This window comes from Hemitrygon akajei, chromosome 3, assembly GCF_048418815.1.
Source record: "Hemitrygon akajei chromosome 3, sHemAka1.3, whole genome shotgun sequence".
In the NCBI taxonomy this organism is placed as follows: domain Eukaryota; kingdom Metazoa; phylum Chordata; class Chondrichthyes; order Myliobatiformes; family Dasyatidae; genus Hemitrygon; species Hemitrygon akajei.
In genome coordinates, this window is record NC_133126.1 from 3633499 (window position 1) to 3660354 (window position 26856).

Sequence of the window (26856 nt, forward strand, 5' to 3'; positions counted from 1 at the left end):
TCACGGGGAGGAATTACAAACAGCTTACAGATGGAGACGTACAAACAAGCTGGATGAACTCAGCAGGTTGGACAGCATCCGTTGAAAGAAGCAGTCAATGTTTCGGGTCAAGACCCTTCGTCAGGACCAAAGAAGGAGGGGGGCAGGGGCCCTATAAAGAAGGTGGGGAGAGGGTGGAAAACCAATCAAAGGAAAGATCAAGGGGTGGGGGAGGGGATAGGCAGGAGAGGTGAAGAAGGAATCTAAGGGGAAAGCACTATGGGTAGCAGAAGAAGGCAGAGTCATGAGAGGTGATAGGCAGCTAGAAGAGGAGACAGAGTGAAGGTGGAATGGGAGGGAATTACCAGAAGTTGGAGAATTCGATGTTCATACCAAGGGGCTGGAGACTACCCAGACGGTATATGAGGTGTTGCTCCTCCAACCTGAGTTTGGCCTCATCATTGGCAGTAGAGGAGGCCATGTATGGACATATCCGAATGGGAATGAGAGGGAGAGTTGAAGTGAACGGCAACCGGGAGATCCTGTCTGTTGTGGCGGACGGAGAGTAGGTGCTCAACGAAGCGGTCCCCCAATCTGCATTGGGTCTCGCCGATGTAGACGAGGCCGCACCAGGAGCACCGGATGCAATAGATTACCCCAACAGACTCACAAGTGAAGTGTTGCCTCACCTGGAAGGACTGTTTGGGGATGGCACTGTTGGCATTGGCTTACAGATGGCACTGGCATTGACTTCTAAAATCCGATGCCCCAAGCTGTAATAGTGTCACGCTAAATGCTATGCTACCATGGGGCTCTAGATGGAGAGACATTACTGGCTAACAAATCTAGAATTACGGGATATTCTCTAAAAATGAGATCTTGGCATTTGGAGTTAAGTTATAGATTGTTTCTGTATGAGGGAAAAAGTACAGTGTTAGAACTCCTTTCCATAGATGATTTTGGGCTATTTGTTCATTTTCAAATTGATAATTAACTTTTCAGATCTTCGTTATGAAAGCAAAGTAAATTAATTTAGGAATCTACAGGAGTCTTCTGAAGTTTATTATTGATTGCAATTGAATACATTCCAGGTCTTGCTGATATTGTTATTGGAATAATGTGGAGAACTAATCTTAAAATAGAAAAATTCTGATATTTTAGCTGCTGGAGCAAGCATAATTTATAACTTTTTTTTCTTTAACCAGCTTATTCCTATGTGGTTACCGATGATTCAATCAAATTTGAAGGTGAGTATTAATTGCTTTTCTTCAAAAGTTCTAATGTACCTTCATATTGTTTTCTTCTTTTAATAGTTATAACAGTAGCTAATTCACTTCTAATTTTCCACTCGGTCTGTGATCAACAGCATCTATCAGCAGGACTGCAGCTACGCCTTCAGTCAATCCAGAACAATGTCAACCATCACATTCTGCAGTCACTCCAGGGGCCTGGGCAAATGAGCACAAGCTCATCAGTGCTCCGTAAATGGTTGCAGTGTGCTCAGTTCAAGATGGCTCAGGTGGAAGTACAGTCATCAGAGGCTGCATCTCAATTTTATCCTCTTTAAGATTCTTGCAAATTTTAATGATACTGGACTTGAAACAGTAGCCTGTCTCGTTCCCTTTCTTGATACTGCTAAAGCATCAAGTGCATGCCGCCAGTGAATTAGCCTTGGTAATTTAACCATTTCTTCTACTTTACAATTACAGTGAAGATTAATTTAAAAGCAAGACAACTGTGTACAAACATTGAAATGAAATTGTTTATATTATAGTGAGTATTTTGTAGTTTATCAAGAATATAATACAGGTTCTGAAACATCAAAATCTGAAAACCTCTGAAATCCAAATGTTTTGAAGAATATAATACACGTTGGGTATCCTTTATCTGAAATTCCAAAGTCCGAAAATCTGTGAAATCTGAATTTTTTCTCTGAGCCGTGACATGACATCACAAATGTAAAATTACACAAGAGGGTGGGAATGTGACAGTTCTGAGAAATAACTTATCATGTGTAATGAACAGAAATGAATGAAAAGTAGTAAAATGAAGATCTCGATTGTATATTGGGAGCTTCGGAGTGATCATGTCCCACTTACGAAGTGCTGATCATGAAACCAGCGAATATCTATTCTGCCGACCTGAAATTGAAGGTAATTGTGAAAATTCTGGAGGCTGGTTGCAGAAGTTTAAGAAAAGGCTGTGCATTAAATTTTTAAAGCTTTGTAGATGAAAATCTAACACCAGAACAAGTCTACAATGCTGATTGTTTTTACACCTTACGTAAAACCCCCAAAAAGTAAGATACAAATACAGTGTACTGTAACCTTTTAATCAAAGGATGGTGTCATAGGTGGAGAATGAAAGCCTGCTGTTGCTTGTTGTTTAGCAGCTGATTCAGGTATTTTCCCGATCCATTGTGTTACTTTTGTTACCCTGCACACATTATATTTTTTATAGATTATGAGGACACTCAGTCCTCGTTTATTGTCATTTAGAAATGATACAATGTTCCTCCAGAGTGATACTACAAAATAAAAAAAGGACAAACCAAGACTCACACTGACAAAACCACATAATTATAGCATATAGTGCTAAGCAATACCATAATTCAATAACCGCAGACCATAGATGCGGTTTAAAAGTTTCAAGTCTCGATTGACTCCAGTCGTCCCAATATCAGGCAGCAAATGGGAGAACTCTCCCTGCCATAAACTTCCAGGCACTGACAATGCCTCGGAAGCACCCGACGACAGCAGACTCTGAGTCTGTCCAAAAACTTCGAGCCTCCGAGCAGCCCCTCCGATACAGCCTCCCGGGCACCATCCTCTGCCGAGCGCCTTCGACCTTGTCCCGGCCACCGAAACAAGCAAAGCCGAGGTCTCAGAGGCCTTCTCCTCCGGAGATTCCGGACCGCACAGTAGCAGCGGCAGCAAAGCGGGCATTTCAGAAGTTTCTCCAGATGTTCCTCCTCGGTCTCACGTCTGTCTCCATCAAATCAGGATCCCTACTGAACAAGTAACAGATATCCATCTCCAGAGAGGCCATCTTCTCCTCCCCCTTTTATAATATTTTCATTATATTAATGGTGGGTTCTGTTCAGTACATATAAAACCATAAGATATGGGAGCAGAATGAGGCCATTTGGCCCATCGAGTCTGCTCTGCCACTTCTTCATGGCTAATCCATTTCCTTCCCAGCCCAATCTTCTGCCTTCTCTCCATATCCCTTCATGCCCTGACTAATCAAGAATCTATCTGCCTTAAATATACATAAAGACTTAGCCTCCACAGCCACCTGTTATAATGAATTCCACAGATTCACCACCCTCTGGTTAAAGAAATTCCTCTCCATCTCCATTCAGACACTAAGTCCTCTCAACCTAGACTCCCTCACCATATGAAACATCCTCTCCACATCCCCTTTGTCAAAGCCTTTCAACAATCAGTAGATTTAAAAGAGAGTTTCCTCCCCATTCTTCTGAATTTCATTGAGTACAGGCCCTGAGCCATCAAATGGCCCACATATGGGGAGCTTTTCAATCTCGGAGTCATTTTTTCTGAACCTGCTTTGAGCCCTCTCCAGTGTCAACACATCCCTTCTTAGATGAGAGGCCCAAAACTGCTCAGAATACTCCTCACGAGGCCTCTCCAGTGCTTTACAAAGCCTCAACATTACATCCTTGCTTTTGTATTCAAGTCCTCTGAGAATGAATACTAACATTGCATTTGCCCTCCTCACAACACCTTCAAAGCCTAATTTTATTGTCAAAGTATGCATATGCACTACAACTCTTTGTTGTATTTGTCTACTCCAGAAATCCATGTAATACTGAAAAGCCTTGGGAGCTGTTGAAAGAAACGACATCAAGCCCCCCACATGAAAAAGAGAAAGAAACCAAACTTGCAAATCCCAAACCCCCCGCTCCTTCCTTTGCACAAAAAACTAACAGATGGCCTTCCTTTCAAAGCACACTGACAATAGCATCAACCCCCCCCAACCCTACCATCACACACAAAACCTGACAGATCGCCCACTCAGTGAAACATCAACACGAAGATCAGATCCCAAATCCCCACCCCCTTGCTCACGCAAAAAGTAACATATCGCCCACCCGCCAATTGGCAAAAGTAAGAAGACACAGAAAACTGAATGAGACCAACATAAACTACAGTCCAATAATCATATAAATCTCAGAATTTCAAAAGCAGCCTATGTTAGCATTGAGGAGAGTGGCCTTCCTTGAAGAACAACTGCCATGATGGTTACCAATGTTGCGACCTGACCACCAACCGGTCAACCCCATGGCCTCCGTGGAGAGTGACTGGTGGCCTCTCTGTATTCATCTCAATGCTCAATCTTCCTCGCCACTTCGAAGTGGAGTTGTTCATGACCCCGCACCTCATCTCTAGATTTCCCATAGGAGGCGGCTCGTGCTCTCAGTCCTCTCCAAGAACAGCAGAACATTAGATCATTCGATCGAATTCCAAACTACACATTACAGGCTCCAGCAGTTTCCAAAACACAATCAAGACAAAAAGAACAAGCAGAAGATGTAGAGAAAGTGAAATAATTGAAGAGATTAGCTATCTGGAAGATGTTGGCTGAGGAATCGTTATTCACTGGTGCCATCCTGACCATCAACATAACCTGCAAATAAACCTTTAGGGAATCTGGCACGAGTATTCCCAAAACCCTTTGCACTTCAGATTTTTGAATTTTTCTCTCCATTTAGAAAATAGTGTATACTTTTATTTCTTCTCTGAAAGTGCATGACCATACACTTTCCAACTGTATTCAATCTGCCAATTCTTTGCCTTTTCTCTTAATCTGTCTTAAATCCATCTATAGACTCTCCACTTCTTTAACACTACCTGCTCCTCCATCTACCTTCGTATCATCCACATACTTGCCCACAAAGCCATCAATTCTGTTATCCAAATCTTTGGCACATACTATAAAAAGAAGCAGTCCCAACAGTGACCACTGTGGGACCCAGTAGCCACCAGCAGCCAGCCAGAAAAGGCTCCCATTATATGTATGATGAACAAATGTAAGAGAAAGACTTCTTAGCAGTAACACACAAGTTCAGAGCCAGAAATTATGGTGATCCCAAGCTATCCTATTATATATTCCAAAATCCAAAACGTTTCCAGCCTCAAGCATTTCAGATAAGGGGTACTCAGCCTGTAATAGAGTTTCAAACTTGCACATCAAAAGTGCTGCATGCTACTTACTTGAGAAGGCATGTTAATTTACTAAATTAAAGATATATTTTACATGTCTTTGCATTTCATCATTTAACTACTTTCATTGCTCACGTTCATAAGCATCCTCTCCACTGCAGTCTTGCAGTTGAACATTTTTTATGTATCCTTTCTGCAATCTCAGATCTTCTCTGTACTGTTATTTATCAACAAGGAACTGTTGGATTATCTACTCAGTACAATGTCAGGTTGAGTAGTGTCCTGCTGTTAGAGAGCTGGAGTAGGTACAGCTCCACCAGAAAATATGCTGTACTTTTTTTATATTGACATTTGCTGGGATCTATACCTTTGACTGTTCACATGCAAAAAAAAGCCTAATTAGTGTTTCAATTCTGTCTCTGGGAATTTGCAAACTACTGAAAAACAATAGGAAGGATCTATTTTGCAATAATGTCAGAAGAAAATGAATATTTTGCTTGCTGGTAAGCTACCAGGTTGTTTATGTAAATAATACCATTAAATCAATGTTAACATAGAAATACAAAAATAGAAAATAAATGGATCTTTTTATTCTATTGATAATTGTACATAGTTTCCTGTAAGTTACCATTCAGATTATAAAATTAGAAAGCAAAATTAAATTTTGTGTGAATAAGAATATAGAAAATGAAAATACATTTTTGTAAGGTATAAGGAATAGTCTGATGCAAATTGTTATCATTCTTTTTAATACTTCCATTTATGTCTATTCTGACCCAGCAGTCTATGTAACCATTCTCCTTATCATGTCTGTTCCAGCAATGAAATTGAAGTTGGTACCAATATATTCAATATTGTTCTATGCTCAGTGAACTGACATTGTTAGAAAATAAAAGAGGTGAAATGTCAGTACTGTCATTTTATCAGACCATAAGACATGGGAGTTGTAATGTATGGACCTATTTCTTTTAGAGCAATGATGCCCCCCTTCCCTCCTTAGCACTATGTATTGATTTGTTGTCTGCGTGTGTGCTGTCGTCTACCTATGCGCATTGTTTCTCTCTCGCTGCAGTGGGAATACACCAGTTAAAGCCATCTGCCGTGTGTGCGCATTTATTTTTTATATATATACTTGTGCACAGACACAAGAAGAATAGAATTTGCCATTTAGCGCATCAAGTCTGTTCTGCCATTCCATCATGGCTGATTTATTATCCTTTTGTCAGCCAATGCCTGATAAAGCCTTTCTCATTTGAAAATTTAGTAATTTGGAACTGTCAACTTTTACATTTTATGCAAAGTAGTTTTTATTTACCACAAGGTATCATTTTTTAAAAACTTATGAAAGAGGATTTGTCAATGTGCATATTTAGGTATTAGTATGAATTGTGACTATAATGTGCAGAAAATACATACATTCTTTGCAAATTCTACTTCACACTAGCATTAACGTTATATTAATTTAATATATACTCAGTGACCACTTTATTAGGTACAACCGTACTATTGCTCATAAATCTACATATCTAATCAGCCAATCATGTGGCAACAACTCAATGGGTAAAAGCAAACATGGTCAAGAGGTTCAGTTGCTGTTCAGACCGAACACCAGAATGTGGAAGAAATGTGATCTAAGTGACTGACTGTGGAATGATTGTTGGCGCCAGACAGGGTAGTTTGAATATCTCAGAAATGGCTGATCTCCTGGGATTTTCATGCACAACAGTCTCTAGAGTTACAGGGAATGGTGCAAACAACAAAAAAACAGCCAGTGAGCAGCAGCTGTGTGGGGGAAAATGCCTTGTTAATGAGAGAGGTCAGAGAAGAATGGCCAGGCTGGTTCAAACCAACAGGAAGGTGACAGTAACTCAGGTGACCATTCATTGCAATAGTGGTGTGTGGAAGAACATCTCCGAATGCACAACACGTCAAACCTTAAAGTGGATGGGCTACTTCAGCAGAGGACGGTAAACATACACTCAGTGGCCACTTTATTAGCAAAAGGAGGAGCACTAATAAAGTGTATGTCAGTCAGTTAATTGAAGAATTTTTTGCTTTTTTATTATAAATACTGTTAATATTACCATCTGAAAGACAAAGCTTTCTAAGTTACATAAAGTATTTTGTGTAATTTATGTAGAAAAAGTTGCACTGACCAGAGTCCCAGGGACCATCAGTAAGTTAGAACATAAAACAGTACAGCACAGAAATAGGCCTGTCAGCCCACATTGTAGATATAAATATAAAGAGGGGAGAGGGGGTTTAGAATTAAGAAGTGCTCTGAATGAGAAGGATTTGGGCCTCCTGGTAGACTCATTACTATCAACATTGGGAAAATGTTGCAATAGAATGTTTGGCTATATAATGTGCTCAGTGGAGTTCAAGTCCAGAGACATCTTAAGCTGTATAATGCACTTGTGAGGCCACACCTTGTCTACAATTTTGATCTCCATATTGTGTGAGGGATATGAAGCCGCTGGAGAGAGTCTAGAGAAATGTGACTATACTCATTCCAGGTATGCAGGGCATGAACTATGAAGAAAGATTGAAATAATTAAATCTTTTTAGCCTAAGTAGACATAGAATGAGAGGAAACGTGATAGAAGTGTTCAAAATCATTAATGATATAAGTAAAGTGGATGCCGACAGCTGCTTCAAAATTAATCCATCATCAAGGATACGGAGCCATAGGTGGAGACTGGTGAAAGGGAGATTTCTTTACACAGGAGTAGTGGACACATGAAACAGACGATCTAGTTGTGTCGTTGAGAGTAGTACCTTGGAAACTTTTAAATCTAAACGATTGTTATTTCAACACACTATGCGAATAGGAATTTGACAATCTTTGTTGGGTTGAATGACTTGCTCTTGTCAGAAACTTTCTAAAGTTCAATGTTGTGCTGAACCAATTAAATTGGTAATCAAATGGCCAACTAATCTCTTCTGCCTACACAATGTCCATATTCCTCCATTTTCCTCACATTCATGTGCCTATCTAAACATCTCTTAATGTATCTGCCTCTACCACCACCTCAGGCAGTGCATTCCTGACACCCATCAATCTCTGTGTAAAATAAAACCTGCCCCTGACACCTCTTTTGAAGCTATCCCCGCTCTCCTTAAGTGATAGTAGTTGTGTGGTAATGGCCTTTTTAATAAAGAATGACTTAGACCAGGAGTTCCCAACCTGGGGTCCACAAAGCCCTTGATTAATGATCTTGTTCCATGACATAAAAAAGATTGAGAACCCCTGATTTTGACTAAAAAGCGTAGTAGAATAGAATATTGCGTTGTTTTTGATGTTTATCATGCTCCCATGCTTTGAAAAGTCCTATCTGACCAGGCTTTACATTGTGAATGAGTTCATTACTGACAAGTTGCACTTGTCTCATTGGATGCACACTGATGGTAGAACTCAAACACTGTTAATAGCACTCTTTCTAACTCTGGGTTCGTGTAAAAATGACCTTTTAGCCTACACTTCATGGCAATTTCTTTTCTCCATGCTCTACAAAGAGCAATATAAAAATTGTATATCACAGTTTGAACTGGATTGAAATGCTATTCAGTAGCATTTCTGTGATTATAGAAACTCACATTTAATCTGCTTGAAGAAAAACATCATTATTTTTTGGCAAAGATGTTCATTTTGTAATTATTAATGAAGAAATTCTCACGTGTGTGGACATGGATTAGGAACAGCAGTTCCTGCTATTGTTACTGATAAATGCTTTTCTAAACACATTTCTCATTACATTATCAGAGATAAGGTGATGAAAGTAAAAAATTTTAAGAAAAATGCCCTATTTTCTGTACTAAAAAGTCTACGATATGCCCATTCTATTGCAGATTTGTGATTTGACAATGATTTTGTGAGAGCAATTGCAATGTAGTGCTAAATTTAAAGGTCACTAACAGGAATTTAGTGCACAAAAAATCAACTGTCATTTAAATTGTTATTCGCCTCATAGAAAACCAAATGATGGGTAAATCATCTTAAATGTGATGTCAATAACCGAGCGTTGAATGTATGTTTTTTTTTGCGGAAATCAATTTGTTCCCCTTCCTTTTGAAGTAATAAAATACATTTTACCTCAGAAAAAGATTTGTGTTTATTTATTTAGAGATACAGTGTGGAACAGGAGCTTGTGGCCCAATGAACCGCACTGCCTAGCATCCCACCTGTTCCGGAGGCTCAATCAGTGGAGGGAGCAAAGCACAGAGAATTAAATAAAAGTACAGAAGGGACAAGCGTGGGGGCCATTGTTGGGAGTGGGAGTGTCAGTCTTCAGCTCAAAAAGTCATTGGCTCTGGGTGAGCTTCTGTTGAATTTCCCTTTTTGTTTTCTCTTTTGTTTTCACCTATGACTGTGTTCCTGTACATGGTTCTAACTTCATAATCAAGTTCGCAGACAACACCATGGTGGTTGGCCTGAGCAGAGGGGATGACGAGACGGCCTACAGGGACAAGGTCCAGCACCTGGCCGCATAGTGTGCCAACAACAACCTGGCCCTTAACACCCAGAAGACCAAGGAGATTATTGTGGACTTCAGGCATGCTAGGAGCCACACTCATGTCCCCACCTACATCAATGGAGCTGTACTGGAGCGTGTATCAAGCTTCAAATTCCTTGGTGTCCACATTTCCGATGGTCTCACCTGGTCCCTGAACTCTTCCATCCTGATCAAAAAGGCACAACAACGCCTTTATTTCCTGTGGAGCATCAAGAAAGCTCACCTCTGTCCTAGCATACTGATGGATTTTTACTGCTGTACCACTGAGAGCATACTCACCAATTCATCTCAGCGTGGTATGGTAATTGTCCCGTATTGGACCGCAAAGCACTCCAGCGGGTGGTGAAAGCTGCCCAGTGGATTATCAGCACCCAATTGCCCACCATTGAGAACATTTACCATAAACGCTGTCTGAGCAAGGCAAAAAGCATTATCAAGGATGTATCTCACCCTAACCATGGACCTTTTACTCTCCTCCCATCCGGTAGGTGCTGCAGGAGCCTCCAGTCCCACACCAGCAGGCACAGGAAGAGCTTCTTCCCTGAGGCTGTGACCCTGCTGAACCTCACATCACAGCGCTAAGCAGTATTGCACCCATATTGTACTGTCTCAGTACTTTTATATTTAGTATGCTATAGCACTTTTTATTTGCAGTTATTTTGTAAATAACACTATTCTTTTACACTTCTGGTTAGATGCTAATTACATTTCATTGGCTTTGTATCTGTACTCGGCACAATGACAATAAAGTTGAATCTAATCTAATCATATCATACCTGGTGCAGTAAATGGCTGTTGTGTGCTCTTTGTGCCGGATGTTGGAGTTCTGGGAGACCCAGAGTCTTCCAGGGAACTACATCTGCGTGAAGTGCATCTGGCTGCAGCCCTTGGAAGACCGTGTTAGTGATCTGGAGCAGCAGCTGGATGACCAGCTTGTGTGAGAGAGTGAGGAGATAATCGATCAGAGTTAAAGGGAAGTAGTCACCCCAAAGGTGTAGGAGCTGAGTAGCTGAGAGACTTTTGGGAGAAATTGAAATGTGAATAGTCAGTTAGTGTAGAGCACTCCTGTGGCCATTTCCCTCAATAATACGTATACCGTTTTGGATACTGTTGTGGGGGATGACCTCCCAAGGAATGCCACAGAGACCAGGTTACTGGCACTGAGTTTGTGTCCGTGGTGCAGAAGGATATGAGGGAGAAGAGGGGAGTGGTAGTAATAGGGGACTCAATAGTCAGGGGAACAGACAGGAGATTCTATGGACGTGAATGAAACACCTGGGTGGTATGTTGCCTCCCAGGTGCCAGGGTCAGGGACATCTCGGATTGCATCCACAGCATTTTAGAGAGGGAGGAAGAGCAGCCAGACATCTTGCTATGTACTGGTACCAATGACACATGAAGGAAAAGCAATGAGGTCCTGAAGAGAAAATTTAGAAAGCTGAGAAGCCAGGCCTCCAGGATAGTTATTTCTGGATTGCTACCTGTACCAGTGAGGGTAGAAACAGGATAATCTGGCAGGCAAATGTGTGGCTGAGAAGCTGGTACAGGGGTCATGGCTTCAGGTTCTTGGATCATTGGGATCTCTTCTGTGGGAGGTATGACCTGCACCTGAACCCGAGGAGAACCAATATTCTCGTAGGCTGGTTTGTTAGAGCTGTTGGGAAGGGGTGTAACTAAGTTGGCAGTGGGGTTGGGAGCTGGAATGAAGGAACTCCGGATAGGGCAGATGGTAAAAGAGCAAAGATAGTGTGCAGTCAGACTGTCAGGAAGTGCAGGCAGATGATAGGACAAAATAGCAGCCAACAGGGTGAGCATCAGTGCATTCAGGATGCAGAACCAAAAAGAGCACTCAGTGTTCTATCTCAATGCACAGAGTATAAGAAATAAGGTGGATGATCTTGTTGCTTGATTACAGATTGTCAGGTATGATGTTGTGGCCATCACTGAATCATGGCTGAAGGATGATTGTATTTGGGAACTGAATGTCCAAGGTTACATGTTGTATCGAAGGGATAGATGATCAGCAGAGGGGGTGGCGTGGCTCTACTAGTAAAGAATACCATAAAATCAGTAGAAACACACACAAAATGCTGGTGGAACACAGCAAGCCAGGCAGCATCTATAGGGAGAAGCGCTGTCGACGTTTCGGGCCAAGACCCTTTGTCAGGTCTAACTGAAAGGAAAGATAGTAAGAGATTTGAACTTCCACCAGCATTTTGTGTGTGTTGCTTGAATTTCCAGGATCTGCAGATTTCCTCGTGTTTGCCTTTTAAAATCAGTAGAAAGATGTGACATAAGATCAGAAGATGTTGAATCCTTATTGGTTGAGTTGAGAAAGTGTAAGGGTAAAAGGACTTTGATGGCAGTTACAACAGTGGCTGGGAGGTGGATCACAGGTTGCAACAGGAAATAGAAAAGGCGAGTCAAAAGGGCAATGTTATTGTAGTCATGGGAGATTTTAACATGCAGGTCGATTGGGAAAATCAGGTGGTTGGTAATGGATCTCAAGAGAGTGAGTTTGTTGAATGCCTAAGAGATACCCTGTAGCTTTTTAGAGCAGTTTGTTGTTGAGCCTAATGGGGATCAGCTATACTGGATTGGGTGTTATGTAATGAACCGGAGGTGATTCGGAAGCTTAAGATAAAATAACCCTTAGGAACCAGTGATCACAATATGATTGTGTTCAACTTGAAATCTGATAGGGAGGAAGTAAAGTCTGATGTAGCAGTATTTCAGTGGAGTAAGGGAAATTACAGTGGTATGAGAGAGGAGTTGGCCAAAGTAAATTGGAAGAAGCTGCTGGCAGAGATGACAGTAGAGCAGCAATGGTATGTGTTTCTGGGAAAATGAGGAAGGTGCAGGACATGTATATTCCAAAAATGCGGAAATACTCAAATGGTAAAATAGTACAACCGTGATACTGACAGCTGTAGAGATGGTGGAGGCATTAATAATGATCTTTCAAAATTCAATGGACTCTGGTATGGTGCCAGACTACTGGAAAATTGCAAATGTCACTCCACTATTCAAGAAAGAAGGAAGAAAGCCGAAAGGAATTTATAGACCAGTTAGCCTCACCTCAGTGGTTGAGAGGATGTTGGAGTCAAGAGAAGGGGGAAGAGCACAAGGTGGAGAGCGCTACGCAAATCCAGATTGGGGGGGAGGAGGAAAGGTAGTTAAGTGGGAGAAGGGGAGGATGGAATAATGTGTGAGGTTGAGATGTTGACAGGTGGAACAAACAAAGTGCTTAAAAAGAATATATTTTATTTGTTAATTTATTTGTGGTAATATTACTTTGTGTTGTGTACCTTGGTTGTTTCATTTGGTATTATACATGTGTATGATTGAATGACAATAAACTTGAAGAAGAATCACAGTACACCATGAAATAAAGGGAAGCTGAGGAAGGTGTAGGTGATGGGCAGGTCTGGTGAAGGTAGGGGAAGGGAATGGGGCCAGAGTGAAGGGAAAGGAGTGGGGGAAGACAGAGGAAAGTGGTTACAATAATTTATACTATCATCAAATTTGAAACCAGCAAGAAGGAACCTGAGATGTGGCTCCTCCAATCTGCCTTAATATAAAACCATAAGTCATAGGAGCAGAATTAAGCCATTCAGCCATTGAGTCCTCTCCGCCATTCAAATTCCATCATGACTGATTTGGAATCCCACTCAACCCCATATCCTTTGATGTCCTGATAGAAGACAGACATGTCCGGGTGGGAATAGGAAGTGGATTAAAATGGCTGGCCACCAGGAGATCCTGGTTGTTATAGCAAATGGAGTAAAGGTATTCGATGAAGTGATCCCTAATCTGCTATCCAGTGGCTAGATTGCAAATCCTAATGCCAAGGCTCTCAATAGTAATAAAGTACATTTACCACTAAAAATAATTATTAGCTCTGTAATGAGATTTCAATGAAGCACCCACCAAATTTAATAATGCAAAGATATAGTGTAAAATAGTGTTGTCATCTACAGTTAATAAAAACACAAAATGCTGGCAGAACTCAGCAGGCCAGACAGCATCTATGGGAGGAGGTAGTGACAACGTTTCAGGCTGAAACCCTTCATCAGGAGTGAAAGAACATGGGATGGTCGAAGGGGAATAAGAAGTGGGAGGAGGGATAAAGTAGAGAGCTAGGAAGTGATAGGAAGGATATGTGACTATAATACCGGGTCTGGGTCAGCGTGTGGTCCAAAAGTTTCAGGGCCGAAGAAATAGTAGGTTGGGAGCAGAGAGAGAGGCTCTCGCTGAACTTCCGTCGGAGAGAAGATCTGAACTTCTTCAATGTAGGCATCACTGGAAGAGGCTTCGCAGTAGTGAATTCAAAGGCAACACGAGTGAATCTGCAGATGCTGGAAATAAATAATTCGGCCCGAAATATCATCACTACCTCCTCCCATAGATGCTGTCTGGCCTGCTGAGTTCTGCCAGCATTTTGTGTTTTTATTTATTTCCAGCATCTGCAGATTCACTCGTGTTGTCATCTACAGTTACTTGTTATGTTTGTTACTACCCCTCAACCATCAGGCTCTTGAACCAAAGGGGTTAACTTCAACCAACTTCACTTCCCCCTTCATTAAAATGTTCCCACAAATTATGGAGTCACTTTCAATGACTCTTCATCTCATGTTCTTGATATTAATTGTTTATTTACTTTTTATTATTTATTTGCTTTTGTATTTTGAAAAGTCTGGTGTCTTCTACATTCTAGTTGAATGTCCAAGTTGGAGGGTCTTTCATTGATTTTGTTATGGTTATTATTCTATGGATATAATGAGTATGCCCAAAAGAAAATGAATCTCAGGTTTGTATATGACAACATATACATATATACTTTGATAATGAATTTCCTTTGAATTACAATATGGAAAGAGATGTTTTCACTGAACATCATAATGGAGAGCCATGGCTCTGTTTAAGAAAATTGTGTAAATGTGAAATTGTGCATTCAGAAGTTACTTTTGTCCTGTACTAGCTCTGTTCCTTTTAAGCTGTGTGTGTGTGTGTGTGTGTGCAGCCACACAGTCACCGAAATACCTCTGTGCACATAGCCCTTGGTGCCACGTAACTGTAATTTCCTTTTATATAATGCTTTATTAAAGTGTCACACAGTTTTCAGACTGTAAAAGATGCTCAGAAACAATGGTTGGTCCACACAGCTTAGAGGGAATGGTGCAGTAGAAGATACAGTCTGGATGAGTAACTAAAATGGAACTGCAATGGGAAAATTTATGGTGTTCAGGTGACTTTTATTTTCCCTCCAGGATGCAAACAGAGAACTGGATCTTTCTACCCATTTCTAAATTTACTTATTTAAAGCATGGAACAGGCACGTCTGGCCCACCAAGCTGCATGTCCAGCATCCCACTGATTTAACCCTAGTCTAATCATGTGACAATTTACAATGACCAATTAGCCTACGAACCCGTACATCTTTCGATTGTGGATGGAAACCGGAACATCCAGAGGAAACCCAGAGGCACATGGGAGAATGTACGTTCCTTATCGACATCGCCGGAATTGAACTCCAACATGAGCTGTAATGGTGTCACATTAACTGCTGTGCTGTTGTGGCACCTCCGATCTAAATGAGTGAAAGATATCAACTCAAGCCCCTTTTCCATCAGTCAACTGCTCTAATCAAACATTCATGCATTCTGACTTACATCAGGCTGCAGTTTATTGTACAGCTCAGTGTTTAACACAATCATTCCTACAGTTCTGATGACACTGGTGCACCTCAGGGATGTGTGTCTTGCCCACTGCTCTTCTCTCTCTACAACCATTACTGTGTGGTTAGGGACAGCTCAAATGCCATCTATAAATTTGTTGATGACACAACCATTGTTGACAGAATTTCAAATGGTGACCAGATGTATCAGCTGGTTGAGTGGTGTCACATCAACAACCTTGCAATGAACTGATTGAGGACTTCAGAAAGGGTAGGGTGAGGGAACACACATCAGTCCTTATCTATCCTGGGCCCAACACATCAATGCAGCTACAAAGATGGCAACGCAGTGGCTATATCTCATTCAGAATTTCAGGAGGTTAGTATGTCACCAAAGACACTCACAAACTTCTACAGATGTACTGTGGAGAGCATTCTGACTGGCTGCGTCATTGTCTGGTATGAGAGGGCTACTGTAAAGGATCAAAATAAGCTGTAGAAAGTTGTGAACTTAGACAGCAACATCATGGGCATTCTCCTCCCCAGAATCCAGGATATCTTCAAGGAGCGATGCCTCAAAAAGGCAGCATCCATAATTAAGGACCACCATCATCTATGTCGTGCTTTGTTCTCATTGCTACCTTCAGGAAGGAGGTTCGGAAGCCTGAAGGCACACACTCAGCGATTCAGGAACAGCTTCTTCCCCTCTGAAATCTGATTTCTGAATAAACATTGAACCCATGAACACTTCCTCACTACTTTTTAAGTTTTGTTTTTGCACTACTTATTTGACTAATATATATATATCTACAGTAATTCACAGTTTTTATTCTGTGCTGCAGTGTCCTGCTGCCACAAAACAACAGATTTCGTGACCTCTGCCGGTGCTATTAAACCTGATTCTAATTCTGATAATTCAGTTTGGAAATTGGGTTCCATTAAATTTCAGAGAACTGAATTTCAGATGCCAAGTACAAAATGAAAGAACTGTTATGTGTTTATTTTGTCTTTTGCATTTTATGACAATCTGCACTGCAGTTGCTCTGAATTACAATTTTTAAAAAAATTGACTAAATGAATTTTCTCATATACTAATGTGGGAAACTGAGCATTGAATTAGACCATAAGACCTAAGATATAGGAGCAGAAGTAGGCCATTCAGTCCATCGAGTCTGCTCCGCCATTCAATCATAGGCTGATCCAATTCTTCCAGTCATTCCCATTCCCCTGCCTTCTCCCCATACCCTTTGATGCCCTGGCTAATCAAGAACCTATCTATCTCTGCTTTAAATACACCCAATGACTTGGCCTCCAAAGCTGCTCACTGCAACAAATTCCACAGATTTACCACCCTCTGACTAAAGTAATTTCTCTGCATCTCTGTTCTAAATGGACGTCCTTAAATCCTGAAGTTGTCCCCTCTTGTCCTAGCCTCCTAGCCTCCCCTACCATGGGAAATAACTTTACCATATCTAATTTCTTCAGGCCTTTTAACATTCGGAATGTTTCAATGAGATTCTCCCTCATTCTCCTGAACTCCAAGGAATACAGTCCAAGACTGCCAGACATTCCTCATACGGTAACCCAACTATTTCATTCATTTTCCTGCTGAACAGAGCCTGCTCCCATGTGGATAAGCAGTCCAGCACTGAGGATCATGTTTTTTGATTTCAATACCATCCAGCCCTCACTGCTGAGAGAAAAGCTCCATTCAATACAGATTGGCACTTCCATTGTATCCTGGATAATGGACTACCTGACTGGCAGACCACAGTATGTGCAGCTTCAGGCTGTGTCAGACATGGCTATGGACAGCACTGGGGCCCCACAAGGGACTGTGCTGACTCCCTTCCTGTTTACCCTGTATACCTCGGACTTTAGATACAATACTGAGTCATGTCTTCTGCAGAAATTCTCTGATGACTCAGCAATAGTTGGGTGTACAAAGGGAGGATGGGATGATGAATACAGGGCCCAGGTGGAGGATTTTGTCAAATGATGCAAGCTGAATCATCTGCAGCTCATCATCAGTAAGACAAAGGAGATGGTGATGGACTTTAGGAAGACTAAGCCTGCACTGCTCCCTGTTACTACTGAGGTGGTGAGGACCTACAAATCCTTGGAGGTGCGCCTGGATGACAGACTCGAGTGCAGCACCAACACCGAGGCTGTGTACAAGAAGGGCCAGAGTTGCCGCTACTTCCTGAGGAGACTGAGGTCCTTCGGAGTGTGCAGGCCTCTCCCTCACATGTTCTGCCAGTCTGTTGTCACCAGTACAATCTTCTATGCGGTGGTGTGCTGGGGCAATGGCATCAACACGGGTGATGCCAACAGGCTCAATAAACTGATTAGAGAGGCTGGCTCTGATATAGGGGTCAAACTGGACACACTGGAGGCTGTGGTAGAACAAAGGGCTCTACAGAAAATCCTGGCAATTCTAGACAATGTTTCTCACTCTCTACATGTCACCTTGGCTGAAGAGAGGAGCATGGTCAGTAATAGACTAAGACAACTGTGCTGCTCCAAAGAGCGTCATATGAGGTCCTTCTCACACTCAGCCATTAGGCTCTATAATGAGTCAACCTAGAGCTGGGAAATTGATGATCCCCTCCTGTTAGACTGTTAGTGGTAACTTATTTTTTATTCTTTCTATTTCTCCTCTAATATTTGTATCTGTCAACTTGTAATGCTACTGTGACACTGTAATTTCCTTTTGGATCAATAAGTTGTCTATCTTTCTATCTATCTGTCTATTACACTTCACAGCATTGGGGTTCAGTGCTCAATCCCACAATCCTGATGGAGAAGTTGCAGAGCCTGAGCCTCTGTACCTCCCTCTGTAATTGGATCCTCGACTTCCTAACCAGAAGACCACAATCTGTGCGGATTGGTGATAGGACAACAGGGCACGACTTCAGGAATTCAGGTTTTAGAATTGAGATGCGGAAAAATTACTCTAGTCAGAGGCTGATAAATCTGTGGAATTTGTTGCCACAAGCGGCTGTGGAGGCCAAGTCATTGGGTGTATTTAAGGCAGAGATAGATAGGTTCTTGATTAGCCAGGGCATCAAAAGGTATGGGGTGAAAGCAGGGGAGTGGGGATGACTGGAAGAATTGGATCAGCCCATGATTGAATAGTGGAACAGACTCAATGGGCTGAAAGGCCTACTTCTGCTCCTATACCTTATGGTCTTATGGTTTAACCATATAACAATTACAGCACGGAAACAGGCCTTCTCGGCCCTTCTAGTCCGTGTCGAACGCTTATTCTCACCTAGTCCCACTGACCTGCACTCAGCCCATAACCCTCCATTCCTTTCCTGTCCACATACCTATCCAATTTTACTTTAAATGACAATACCAAACCTGCCTCTACTACTTCTACTGGAAGCTCGTTCCACACAGCTACCACTCTCTGAGTAAAGAAATTCCCCCTCGTGTTACCCTGGAACTTTTGCCCCCTAACTCTCAACTCATGTCCTCTTGTTTGAATCTCCCTTACTCTCAATGGAAAAAGCCTATCCACGTCAACTCTATCTATTCCCCTCATTATTTTAAATACCTCTATCAAGTCCCCCCTCAACCTTCTACGTTCCAAAGAATAAAGACCTAACTTATTCAATCTTTCCCTGTAACTTAGGTGCTGAAACCCAGGTAAAATTCTAGTAAATCTTCTCTGTACTCTCTCTATTTTGTTGACATCTTTCCTATAATTTGGTGACCAGAATCTCCTCTTTGCTGACAATCAACATTGATGCACCTCGGGGGTGTGTGCATAGCCCATTGTTGTACTCTCTATATACACATGACTGTGTGGCTAGGCATAGCTCAAACACCATCTATAAATTTGCTGACAATACAACCATCATTGGTAGAATCTCAGGTGGTGATAAGAGGGCATACAGGAGTGAGATGTGCCAACTAGTGGAATGGTGCCACAGCAACAACCTGGCACTCAACGTCAGTAAGACGAAAGAGCTGATTGTGGACTTCAGGAAGGGTAAGACGAAGGAACACATACCAATCCTCATAGACAGATCAGAAGTGGAGAGAGTGAGCAGTTTCAAGTTCCTGGGTGTCAGTTCTCTGAGGATCTAACCTGGATAAAACATATCGATGTAGTTATAAAGAAGGCAAAACAGCGGCTATACTTCATTAGGAGTTTGACTTGGGTGTCCTTTTCCAGGATTCCCTAAAGGTTAATTTGCAGGAGAGGAAGGTGAATGCAATGTTTGCATTCATTTCAAGAATATAAAAGCAAGGATGAGACTTCATAAAACACTGGTGAGGCCTCACTTGGAGTATTGTGAGCAGTTCTAGGCCCCTTATCTTAGAAAGGATGTGCTAAAACTGGAGAGGGTTCAAAGGAAGTTCGCGAAAATAATTCCAAGATTGAATGGCTTGTCATATGAAGTGTGTTTGATGGCTCTGGGCCTGTATTCACTAGAATTCATAAAATGAGGGATATCCTCATTGAAACCTATCAAATGATGAAAGGCCGTGATGGAGTGGATGTGGAGAGGATGTTTCCTATGCCAGGAGAGTCTAAGACTAGAGAACACAGAATAGAGAGGTGTCCTTTTAGAATGGAGATGAGGAGGAATTACTTTAGCCAGAAAGTGGTGAATCTGTGGAATTCATCGCAGCTGTGGAGGCCAGATCTTTCCATGTATTTAAGAGGGAGGTTGATATATTCTTGATTGTCAGGGCATGAAGGTTACGGGGGGAAGGCAGGAGATTGAGGTGGATAGGAAAACTGAATCTACCATGATGGAATGACAGAGCAGACTCGATGGGCCATATGGCCTAATTCTGCTCCTATATCTTATGGTCTTTTCTGAAATGACTTTTGGAATAGACTGTAAATTAGTCTGTGTGAAGTGCTCATCACTGTTCTGGAGATCGTGTCTGTGCGTATTAAATGGCATTTGAAGTCAAACGCAGGGTATGTCAATAACTGGATTTCTCGAGTAAATTCCTAAAGATGTACTGTGTAGAGCATTCTAACTGGTTGCATTACCATCAAGTATGGTGGGGCCACTACACAGGGTCAGAAAAAGCTGAAGAGAGTTGTAAACTCAGCCAACTCCATCATAGGCACTGGTCTCCCCAGCATCGAGGGCACCTTCAAAAGGCGATGCCTCAGAAAGGTGGTGTCCATTTTTAAAGGACCCCCATCACCCAGGACATGCCCTCTTCTCATTGCTGCCATCAAGGAGGAGGTATAGGAGCCTGAAACCACACACTCAATGTTTCTTCCCCTCTGCCATCAGCTTTCTGAACGGACAATGAACCCATGTGCAATACCTCAGTATTCTTGCTCTCGTCTTGCACTACTTCTCATTGTCTATAGTACTTGCTCTCGTCTTGCACTACTTCTCATTGTCTATAGTACTTGCTCTCGTCTTGCACTACTTCTCATTGTCTATAGTACTTGCTCTCGTCTTGCACTACTTCTCATTGTCTATAGTACTTGCTCTCGTCTTGCACTACTTCTCATTGTCTATAGTACTTGCTCTCGTCTTGCACTACTTCTCATTGTCTATAGTACTTGCTCTCGTCTTGCACTACTTCTCATTGTCTATAGTACTTGCTCTCGTCTTGAACTACTTCTCATTGTCTATAGTACTTGCTCTCGTCTTGCACTACTTCTCATTGTCTATAGTACTTGCTCTCGTCTTGCACTACTTCTCATTGTCTATAGTACTTGCTCTCGTCTTGCACTACTTCTCATTGTCTATAGTACTTGCTCTCGTCTTGAACTACTTCTCATTGTCTATAGTACTTGCTCTCGTCTTGCACTACTTCTCATTGTCTATAGTACTTGCTCTCGTCTTGCACTACTTCTCATTGTCTATAGTACTTGCTCTCGTCTTGCACTACTTCTCATTGTCTATAGTACTTGCTCTCGTCTTGCACTACTTCTCATTGTCTATAGTACTTGCTCTCGTCTTGCACTACTTCTCATTGTCTATAGTACTTGCTCTCGTCTTGCACTACTTCTCATTGTCTATAGTACTTGCTCTCGTCTTGCACTACTTCTCATTGTCTATAGTACTTGCTCTCGTCTTGCACTACTTCTCATTGTCTATAGTACTTGCTCTCGTCTTGCACTACTTCTCATTGTCTATAGTACTTGCTCTCGTCTTGCACTACTTCTCATTGTCTATAGTACTTGCTCTCGTCTTGCACTACTTCTCATTGTCTATAGTACTTGCTCTCGTCTTGCACTACTTCTCATTGTCTATAGTACTTGCTCTCGTCTTGCACTACTTCTCATTGTCTATAGTACTTGCTCTCGTCTTGCACTACTTCTCATTGTCTATAGTACTTGCTCTCGTCTTGCACTACTTCTCATTGTCTATAGTACTTGCTCTCGTCTTGCACTACTTCTCATTGTCTATAGTACTTGCTCTCGTCTTGCACTACTTCTCATTGTCTATAGTACTTGCTCTCGTCTTGCACTACTTCTCATTGTCTATAGTACTTGCTCTCGTCTTGCACTACTTCTCATTGTCTATAGTACTTGCTCTCGTCTTGAACTACTTCTCATTGTCTATAGTACTTGCTCTCGTCTTGCACTACTTCTCATTGTCTATAGTACTTGCTCTCGTCTTGCACTACTTCTCATTGTCTATAGTACTTGCTCTCGTCTTGCACTACTTCTCATTGTCTATAGTACTTGCTCTCGTCTTGCACTACTTCTCATTGTCTATAGTACTTGCTCTCGTCTTGCACTACTTCTCATTGTCTATAGTACTTGCTCTCGTCTTGCACTACTTCTCATTGTCTATAGTACTTGCTCTCGTCTTGCACTACTTCTCATTGTCTATAGTACTTGCTCTCGTCTTGCACTACTTCTCATTGTCTATAGTACTTGCTCTCGTCTTGCACTACTTCTCATTGTCTATAGTACTTGCTCTCGTCTTGCACTACTTCTCATTGTCTATAGTACTTGCTCTCGTCTTGAACTACTTCTCATTGTCTATAGTACTTGCTCTCGTCTTGCACTACTTCTCATTGTCTATAGTACTTGCTCTCGTCTTGCACTACTTCTCATTGTCTATAGTACTTGCTCTCGTCTTGCACTACTTCTCATTGTCTATAGTACTTGCTCTCGTCTTGCACTACTTCTCATTGTCTATAGTACTTGCTCTCGTCTTGCACTACTTCTCATTGTCTATAGTACTTGCTCTCGTCTTGCACTACTTCTCATTGTCTATAGTACTTGCTCTCGTCTTGCACTACTTCTCATTGTCTATAGTACTTGCTCTCGTCTTGCACTACTTCTCATTGTCTATAGTACTTGCTCTCGTCTTGCACTACTTCTCATTGTCTATAGTACTTGCTCTCGTCTTGCACTACTTCTCATTGTCTATAGTACTTGCTCTCGTCTTGCACTACTTCTCATTGTCTATAGTACTTGCTCTCGTCTTGCACTACTTCTCATTGTCTATAGTACTTGCTCTCGTCTTGCACTACTTCTCATTGTCTATAGTACTTGCTCTCGTCTTGCACTACTTCTCATTGTCTATAGTACTTGCTCTCGTCTTGCACTACTTCTCATTGTCTATAGTACTTGCTCTCGTCTTGCACTACTTCTCATTGTCTATAGTACTTGCTCTCGTCTTGCACTACTTCTCATTGTCTATAGTACTTGCTCTCGTCTTGCACTACTTCTCATTGTCTATAGTACTTGCTCTCGTCTTGCACTACTTCTCATTGTCTATAGTACTTGCTCTCGTCTTGCACTACTTCTCATTGTCTATAGTACTTGCTCTCGTCTTGCACTACTTCTCATTGTCTATAGTACTTGCTCTCGTCTTGCACTACTTCTCATTGTCTATAGTACTTGCTCTCGTCTTGCACTACTTCTCATTGTCTATAGTACTTGCTCTCGTCTTGCACTACTTCTCATTGTCTATAGTACTGCTGCCACAGAACTCCAATATGCCAGTGATAAAAAACCTGATTCTAATTCGGACTTCTCTTTAGTTTTATCTGCCCCAAGGCTTGGTGCATTTGTTCCTCGCGGTAACATCAGTGATGATTTATCTGTTAGCTTCAGGCCAGTAAATTTGCTGATGCGGTTAGGGAGTTCAAACGTTTAAAACACACAATCAACTTCCAGCCATTTAACATCCAACTACCATCTGGCCTCAGCCACTTCCAAATTCATGGAGATTAAAACTCTCCTCATTTGCTGACCCTGTTCATCCACTGCAACACTTCCCACTCATCCCGTCAGCAACTTGCCCCATTGAAACTTATAAATAGCAAATTAATTCAAAAGATTCAAAATTGTTTCATGTCATTTCCCATACATGAATGTAAAAAAGTTCCAAATAATTGTTATTCCAGATTCAATGCAGCACAAAAAAACACAAGATAAAGACATAACAATAAAAAAAACTTAAATATAAATAAATAAGATAGCCTATATACATTGATTAACTTAATGTCCATAAAGACACTAGGCACGGGAGTGTTTGTACATAAGGTGACTCTGACAGGAATTGATAAAATTGGAGGGGTGGGTTAGTGGGTGGACGTGTTGATCAGCCTTACTGTTGGGGAAAGTAACTGTTTTTGAGTCTGGTGGTCCTGGCTTGCATGCTACGTAGCCTCCTCCCTGATGGGAGTGGGCAAACAGTCCATGAGCTGGGTGGTGTTACTGGCACCTTTCTGTATGTATGTCCTTGATGGCAGGTAGGCAGGTGCCGGTGATGTGCTGTGCAGAGCCTTCCTGGCTGCCGCAGTGCGGTTTCATACCAGCGATGGTTTACCACGCGTTGTGTTACTTGACCAGGATCCTTGCAGAATGAGACATCAATGACTTGCATAATATACCTAATTCTATAATTGGTAGCTGGTGCAAATGAGAAGTAGAGATTTTAAGTGTAACAGTGGGTGGTAGAAAATTAACTGCCTTTGCTTATCTTGATAAAAGCTAGTTGAGCTACTTGTGAAGCGATTCATTACCCACCTGCAACTCCCATGGTAATGGAACCTTTCAAAATATTAAAAGACTCAGGAGGACAGCAGAACTGAACAGCTGGAAATCTATTTTGAGACAGCCCAGAAAGTGATAATATTTGGAATGAGAGTTGTTAATGAAAATCAGCATCTAAGCAGGGATTCAGATCTATATGCTCTCGTTATTGCTTGTCTTAGAAAATAGAATCCAGCCATTAAAAACAAGGAGAAAAAGCAAAAAGGGCCCTTCTGGGCTTTCGAGCCATGCCACCCAGCATCCATCTAATCATGGGACAACTTACACTGACCAATTGAATAGCTCAGACTCAGCAGAAAGCAGCTGATTGGGCAATCGAGGTCGGGTGACCAAGCAGTTTGAAAAGCTCAAACAAATAAATAGAGAGTTATCTCAAGCGAAGCGGCCAGTGTGTGAGTGAGCGGGCCAGTGAAGGAGTGGAGATTTGAGGCTTTGACTCGAGAGGCTGCGACGAGAAGAGGCTGAGGACGAGCTTCACTCAAGTGAGGTAAGGCCGGGTAAGTTCCTTTCAAAGGAGAAGGTTTCAAAAGTTGAGGCAAGTATTGGGTAGATCATGGCAGCTGAGATCGGCCCCGTGGTTTGTTCATCCTGCAGCATGTGGGAAATCAGGGATACTTCCAGTGTCCCTGACGACTATGTGTGCAGGAAGTATGTCCAACTGCAGCTTCTGGCAGACCGCATTGAGCGTCTGGAGCTGCGATTGGATTCATAGTGGAGCATCCGCGATGCTGAGAAAGTCGTGAATAGCACGTTCAGTGAGTTGGCCACACCACAGGTAAAGGCTACACAGGCAGAAAGGGAAGGGGTGGCCACTAGACAGCGTAGCAGTAGGCAGGTAGTGCAGGAGTCCCCTGAGGTCATCTCCCTCCTAAACAGATATACTGTTTTGGATACTGTTGGGGGAGATGTCTCATCAGGAGAAGGCAGAGCAGCCGAGTTCATTGCACCATAGGTGGCTCTGCGGCACAGGAGGGAAGGAAAAGGAGTGGGAGAGCTATAGTGATAGGGGATTCGATTGTAAGGGGAATAGATAGGCATTTCTATGGTCGCAAATGAGACTCCAGGATGGTATGTTGCCTCCCTGGTGCAAGGGTCAAGGATGTCTCTGAGCGGCTGCAGAACATTCTGGAATGGGAGGGTGAACAGCCAGTGGTCGTGGTGCACATAGGTACCAACGATATAGGTAAAAAACGGGATGAGGTCCTACAAGGTGAATTTAGGGAGTTAGGAAATAAACTAAAAAGTAGGACCACAAGGGTAATAATCTCTGGATTACTACCAGTGCCACATGCTAGTCAGAGTAGAATTAGGAGGATATTTCAGACGAATACGTGGCTTGAAAAATGGTGCAAGGGGGAGGGATTCAAATTTCTGGGGCATTGGAACCAGTTCTAGGGGAGGTGGGACCGGTATAATCAGGACGGTCTGCACCTGGGCTGGACTGGAACCAATGTCCTAGGGGGAGCGTTTGCTACTGCTGTTCAGGAGGCTTTAAACTAATGTGGCAGGGGGCTGGGAACAAGTGCAGAGAGACAGAGGGGTGTAAAATGAGGGTAGAAGCAAAAACTAGTAAGGTTAAAAGTGGCAGGCAGGCAAATCCAGGGCAAAAAGCAAAAAGAGCCACTTTTCAACATAATTGTATAAGGGCTAAGAGTGTTGTAAAAACAAGCCTGAAGGCTTTGTGTGCCAATGCGAGGAGCATTCGTAACAAGGTGGATGAATTGAATGTGCAGATAGTTATTAATGAATATGATATAGTTGGGATCACAGAGACATGGCTCCAGAGTGACCAAGGATGGGAGCTGAACATCCAGGGATATTCAATATTCAGGAGGGATAGCCAGGAAAGAAAAGGAGGTGGGGTAGCATTGCTGGTTAGAGAGGAAATTAACGCAATGGAAAGGAAGGACATTAGCCTGGAGGATGTGGAATTGCTATGGGTAGAGCTACATAACACTAAGGGGCAGAAAACGCTGGTGGGAGTTGTGTACGGGCCACCTAACAGTAGTAGTGAGGTTGGGGATGGCATTAAACAGGAAATTAGAAATGCGTGCAGTAAAGGAACAGTAGTTATAATGGGTGACTTCAATCTACATATAGATTGTGTGAACCAAATTGGTAAGGGTGTTGAGGAAGAGGATTTCTTGGAATGTATGCGGGATGGTTTTCTGAACCAACATGTCGAGGAACCAACTAGAGAGCAGGCCATTCTAGATTGGGTATTGAGCAATGAGGAAGGGTTAGTGAGCAATCTTGTTGTGCGAGGCCCCTTGGGTAAGAGTGACCATAATATGGTGGAATTCTTCATTAAGATGGAGAGTGACATAGGTAATTCAGAAACAAAGGTTCTGAACTTAAAGCAGGATAACTTTGAAGGTATGAGACGTGAATTAGCTAAGATAGACTGGCAAATGATACTTAAAGGTTTGACGGTGGATATGCAATGGCAAGCATTTAAAGATCACATGGATGAACTACAACAATTGT

The 26856-nt window shown here is 42.1% G+C and overlaps 2 protein-coding genes across 4 annotated transcripts in view; one reads left to right on the forward strand and one right to left on the reverse strand.

Annotated features, from left to right (window-relative positions):
- LOC140724707 (protein unc-79 homolog) overlaps nucleotides 1-6074 on the forward strand; it is a 436731-nt gene extending 430657 nt beyond the window's left edge. The window contains exons 48-49 of the mRNA XM_073039156.1: nucleotides 1185-1226; nucleotides 1346-6074. Coding sequence (XP_072895257.1) covers nucleotides 1185-1226; nucleotides 1346-1546 — 243 coding nt within the window. The 3' untranslated portion in view covers nucleotides 1547-6074. The remainder of the gene's footprint in view (nucleotides 1-1184; nucleotides 1227-1345) is intronic.
- Nucleotides 1-26856, reverse strand: part of prima1 (proline rich membrane anchor 1) — a 223142-nt gene that overhangs the window by 30848 nt on the left and 165438 nt on the right. The gene's annotated exons all lie outside the window — the stretch shown is intronic.